Here is a 6,000-nt window from a genome sequence, read left to right as displayed (position 1 = left end):
GGGGAGGAGTCTAGGGAGTGAGGTGCAACCCCTGACATCTTTTGCATCTCTCCTCTAGACTACGTCGTTCAGTTTGAGGAAGACCGGTTCCAGGCTGGGACGTGGCACAACCACTCCAGTTACCCAGGGAGCGTGAACTCGGCTGTGCTGCGTCTCTCGCCGTACGTCAACTATCAGTTCCGAGTGATTGCCGTGAACGACGTGGGCAGCAGCCTGCCCAGCCTCCCCTCCGAGCGGTACCAGACCAACGGGGCGCGTAAGTCCTTCCAGCCAAGTCCCGTTTCGCTCGCAGGCCCAGCTTGCGTTCAGCTGCTCTGCTCTCTCCCGATGGCTTTCACCGTGCTCCCAGGTCTGACGTGATGGATGAGGGCCGGATACCGTTTCTCTCAAAAGCCCATTTTTCACGGATGTAGAACTCGTAAGGCTGGACTTCGCTCTGGCCGTGCTGTGAACCCAAAGTGCCTCTATCAGATTTAGTCCTGATTTATGTGACTGAAAGCAGAACTTGGCCCATGTATTTACATGCTCAGCTCCATCTCAGTGACTGCTAATTAATTAAGCCCACCGTGCAGTTCAGGATGTTGTGGCAGAGCAGTTAAGATGGCTCCTGAGGCATAAGTCCAAGCCTTGCTCATGCCAAAAGCTGTCCCCAGTTGACCCAGCTAAATGGGGACTTGGTCATTCAGTCTGAAGGGTCAAAGGTGGCTGTTGGCTGTAGAAATCGGCCCGTTTAACCCTGCCTTCTCAAAGGGCCATCTAGACGTTTCACCTTTTTGTTTAAATGCTTCGTTTCCGGCTGAAAGTCGTTCCATAATTCTAGTGCACATCTGGTTAAAAGGAAGGCAGGGCTTCCCAAATCAGTCTGCTTTCTATCCCGCTGGAGCCATCTGCCACCCTTTGCTACCTCCTTCTAAAGAAAGCCTGAGAAGCCGCTCCGAAACATTGACCCCGAGGTTCTATTTTGAGCTGAGAGAAGCAAAGCAACGTGCTAAAACTGCTAACTCACGCCACTATCCCCAGGTATTGGCCAAGATCCCAGAACAGGCGGAGGCGCGAGATGTGCTGCAATACGGCACCTCAGTGGAATTCCTTATTGTGTGGGCCAAGCGAACGTCCAGCAATGGACAAAAACATTGCAGAAAATGGATTCTGAGGCACAAGGAGCTTACGAAGCCCAGAAGCTGAACAGAAGCCCCCTCTTTCTCTTCCTAAATTTAAGCCAAATGAAGTGCCTATCTATTGAGCCTCTAGGCCTGGCTGGGCCGTGTCACTCCTGTTTTGGGGTACAGGCCAGCATGCTTCTGGAGTCAGGCCTGCAGATACTGCTGGTGACCACTGTTATTTAAATGACAGGTCAGGCACCTTCTAAATATGTGACATTTCTGATGACAAAACGAGGATTAGGCTTCTAAGTGACTTGGTTTTCAAAACATGCTGGGAACCCAGTCCCCTAACATGAGTGGAGGCGGCATACTGATTTTCAGCAAGAAATTTTCGACGTTGCCGTTGTACGTTCATAAATAACCAGCCTTTTTTTTTTTTTTTTTATCTACTCGAATGTGTTTTTCCACTGCTGCATAAACAAAGAGTTTCTCTCTTGGTTTTCTTTTTCAGGTCCAGAAATTAACCCAACAGGCATTCAGGGAGTAGGGACTCAAAAAAACAACATGGAAATAACTTGGACAGTGAGTCAGTTTTTCTTTTCCTTTTTTCTTTTTTGAGGCTTAAATACCAAATGGGCATCAAAGATGGGTGCTGGGGTATGCCTCTTTGGATCTGGGTCCGGTTTGATTTCAAAGCACGAGCTCAAAGAGTTTTGGGAAGTGATACAAATGCTGGTTGCTCTCGACAGGCCTGTGCTGGCCTGTTCCCCATGCCAGCTAACAGACGCATGCATCCTCCTCGAACGCGACGGGGCTCAGCCAGTGCAGTTAACCTTGTATGCACCGCCAGCTCTTTAATAGACTTACTCTGGCCTTATACATCCACCATGCTCCATCTACAAAAGCCCCTACCTCTTTGGGATGAGGATGTTCAGGTTGCTTCCTCTTTCCTTTAAATTTGCAGGTGGCAACTTGACTCATTAATCCACTGCCACAATAATCATCTCCGCTCCTGAATTTTACTTAGCGTTTGCTCTTAGAGCAATCAGCCCAGGCTGGGCACTTGACAGGAGAAAGAGATCTCTAGAACAGCTAACAGAGAGCGGGGTGAGGAGTCCAGATGCTCTGTTGAGTCATCATGTCTGAAGAGAGTAACAGTTCAAAACACTATTTTAAAACCAGTGACTCACTCCTTTTGTGAATGAGCTGTAACATGATTTTTAATCTCTATCTGGGGAAGGAGGAGGACTTTCCCCTTCCTCCTGGACCCCTTCTATTCCCTGCACTGGAGTTGGCTTAGGCCTCCTCTGCACAGTACATTTGTCATGATTTGCATGTCATTAAGCAAAAACAAACGCTGTTCGGTTGTTTTTCTTCCTGGTCAGGTCAAAGATTCAAGACCTCAGATGCAGCTTAATGAAGGGTGGCCAAGGGCCGAAATCTCATGGAGCTGCATCTCTCGTCTAGCAAAGTGGGTTGAATAACCAGTGCGGGCAGTGGAACATTTTTCCTCGGTTATCCGCATCAACATCACTCCTCAGATAATCGAGAAAAGATTTTCAACATTGTTTCACCATTTCTTGCTTTCAGCCAGCACAACTGGCAACCAAGTCTGTGAGGTGGGATAGGCTAAAAATCACAGTGGAAGCGTAACTTTAGAGGCTAGAGCACTGGACTGACTACTTGGGAAGCTTTGGTTCTGTCTGGCTCAGCCACGAGCCTGCTGGCTGACCCTGGACAGTTGTTTAGCTTCAGTTTCTTCATCAGTAAAACAGTACCTGTGACACTGATGTCATGGCTAAAATTCATTTATTAAGAGTCAGCTCATATTTTATGATGATGTCATGCCGAGGAAGCGTAATAACTCACTCTTCTTTGTCCACTAAGCCACTGAATGCAACCCAAATGTATGGACCCAACCTCAGGTACATTGTGAAATGGAGAAGGAGGGACACGCGAGAAAGTTGGAGTAATGCAACTGTGAGAAACACGAGGTATGTCGTCTGGAACACGCCCATCTACGTGCCCTACGACATCAAGGTGCAAGCAGAGAACGACTTTGGGAGAGCACCAGAGCCTGAAGTCGTCATCGGCTACTCAGGGGAAGATTGTGAGTATTCTCTTAGCCAGACATATTAAACCTTAACCAGAAGGGGGAAACCTCAACTCTACCCTGGAAGTTACTAGAGCCTTCCTCATGTGGAGATCACAAAGCAGCACTGCCGTTCACCTGCCAGCTTCTCTGCTGTGCTCAGAGTGGCACAGAAATCCATTTTCAGGCATATTAGGTCTGAGAGAGGAGGAGACTGAGGGTCTGATGATGGGACTTCATTCCTAACTTCCTGGCTGCAAAGTCCCTGGGTGACCCAGATCATGCACTCACCCTCCATGGGAGTCTGCCTGTTTTTCTATCTGTGAAAGTGAACCTTAACCCTTTTGTGCCATAGCTTTGTGAGGCTTAATTAAAGTCAGTCCTGGATGCAAGTCAAGAGGAGGATTTAGGACCTTGCAATCTGCCCTTTGCAAAGCTCACCTTGGCTGAAGGAGCAGTAGCTCGGTAGAGTTGATTAGTTGGCTTATCTTGTTATGCTGGTCAGAGGGAAGTCCCAGACTGGGGTCCTGTGCCTGCCTGCCCAGCGTCTGGCTGTGCCACAGCCTTAGGGAACTATTTAAACTATCACTGGGCTGAAGGCCATTTTCAAAATCTCTGGTCTGCAGAATGCTCTTCCATCTGAGACCAGTGCAGGCCAGTTGCCTGCTTATTTATCTCCCCGCTTTCCTCAGGACAGCTGATATTGCTTGTCCATAATGTCCAGGGCCTCTGAATCATAATTTATTCTGTGAAATGCAATGGAATTGGGGCAGGGCCAATAGGCTGTATACACTTTAGCTCAGGTGCACCTTATGAGCAGGAGTCAGGGACTGAACTCCCTGCTGCCGCTACTGCTGGAGGTAAGGCGTGCTGGGGCTAAGGACCCGCAGTTTGTCTTGAAGTCAGCGAGACCTGTTGGTGCTCGGCACCCCTGAGGAGGAGACCTGCAAGCTCTGAAGACAACATAGCTGAACTAGTACATGGCACACTTCCCACTGCCAGGATGAGCTCCTGGAGCAGAAAATATGGGCATTCCTGTTAATGTAAAGGGTTAAGCAACAGCTCTGCTTAGGAGCACGGATCTGAATGAGGACGTATAGCCACACACAGCTGAAGTGACCACCCCACCTCCTCTAGCAGGTTACACTGACTAGGGCAGCGCTTTGCTTCTGCGGTTGCCTCTTGCTATTGCATAAAGTTCTTTCTTTTGTTCAAAAGAGGTGGTGAGGGCTCTGCTTTGGGTCCTGCTGAATCCGAACAAATATAAATGTATCTTTGCTGCACTTCTACAGCTAAGTTAAAGTGAGACAGGCTTGGCTTCAGGAGCCCAGCTCTCGCATCATTTAGCCCCATAAATGGCACTGAGCTATTCTTTAAAAACTGTGGAGCAGGTCTGAACACTGACTGCAGTGGGCCCCACGTGTGATAGGTGCAGTGCTTGAAAGTTTTTCCTTGCTTAGGTCCATCTCCTTCTGAAGCTGATTTCTAAGTGCTTTTGTTGCCTTCTGTGCATCCCTTGTCCCCTCATATTCAGCGGCAGCTTGCTGTTGCATGCAATTGAGTGGTCAGTACCAGTCTTTTAAGTTAGGATGAGGAGACAGCAGTGAGAGGGAAGAGAATAACCAGAGGTAGACTGGTGGCTAATACATTGCTAAACTGTAACTTGAGCAGCATGCTAACAGCTAGAGGCCCTGGTTTCAAAGGACTGTGGGCACCTAATGCACAGAGGGGTTAGACTAATAGCAACCAAGCGGATGCTGGGTCTGGAGCTACAGTTTTGTAGAGCTCAGCTGTTGCAGAGTTAGTGCTATACACACGGCATCTGTCAAGGGTCATTGGTATTCTTTGTTCCCCCAGTGTGTGATGGTGCCCTAGAAAGAGCTCATCCCCTGGGAAGGGTATTTCTGGCCCAAATACCCAGGGATCAGTGTTGCCTGAAGACCTGTTTTCTTACCCATTTTCTGCCCTGCCTGGTATCTGAGCACCTCCTGTGACCATGCAGCACCAAGCACAGGTGGAAGTTATGTGGAAAGCTAGAGCTATGTAAAATCTGCCCTATGGGCTGTTACTTAAATCTTCCTGCAGTGGTAGTTGTATAGCCATAATGGTCCAGGGATGCAAGAGAAGATTTGTGAAATGAGCTAATACCTTTTACAGGGCCCACGTGTATAGCTGGGAAAGGAAGGGGAGCAAATTTCTGGACTTCCAGCCTCCTTTATCAGGTTTGGGAATGATTTAGTCACAGCTCAAACTTAAGTACAAATTAAGTACACAGTTAAACCTAATCTCCTGAATGTGTATGACCACTTGAAAGGGAGATGAGTAGTTACCACCTGTTGCACTAAAAGAAGTTAGCAGAAGGTGAGAGGTAAGTTGTAAATAACACATTGGTTTTATGCCTTATTAAATCCATGGTTTGGGCATCCAGTTAAGCCTTATAAACTCATCTCCAGGCCTGTCCTCTGAAGATATTGTGTAGGTTTCCTTTGAGGGCAAGGACACACAACCAGATGCAATCAGAACCCTGCCTAAACAAAAATACACAGCCTGCCAACACATCTCCACTACCACCATTGTGAACACATGCCACAACAGGGAAATCAGAGTCCGTGGACCCTACATATGCGAATACCTCATTTAGCACACCAAATGCCCGTATGAAACCTGAGTGAAACCAACTGTCCACCGCTCGAAATCAACTCCCTTAAAAAGTGCTAAGGGCAGGAACATTTGTGCAGCAGATGTAGCACACTTGTCACAAAACTCTCTGAACTTACTGTCTTTGTGACACCAAACACCATGAAC

At 48.0% G+C, this 6,000-nt stretch overlaps 1 protein-coding gene across 20 annotated transcripts in view; it reads left to right on the top strand.

The window, feature by feature from the left end:
* Window positions 1–6,000, top strand: part of NFASC (neurofascin) — a 111,141-nt gene that overhangs the window by 53,794 nt on the left and 51,347 nt on the right. For all 20 annotated transcript variants that reach the window (XM_019546577.1, XM_019546587.1, XM_019546586.1 and 17 more), the window contains 3 exons: window positions 59–256; window positions 1,615–1,685; window positions 2,991–3,213. In XM_019546577.1, the coding sequence (XP_019402122.1) occupies window positions 59–256; window positions 1,615–1,685; window positions 2,991–3,213 (492 nt within the window). The remainder of the gene's footprint in view (window positions 1–58; window positions 257–1,614; window positions 1,686–2,990; window positions 3,214–6,000) is intronic.

This window comes from Crocodylus porosus, unplaced genomic scaffold (genome assembly GCF_001723895.1).
Source record: "Crocodylus porosus isolate Cpor-Errol unplaced genomic scaffold, CroPor_comp1, whole genome shotgun sequence".
NCBI classification, from domain to species: Eukaryota; Metazoa; Chordata; order Crocodylia; family Crocodylidae; genus Crocodylus; species Crocodylus porosus.
This window is presented reverse-complemented; position numbering and strand designations above follow the sequence as displayed.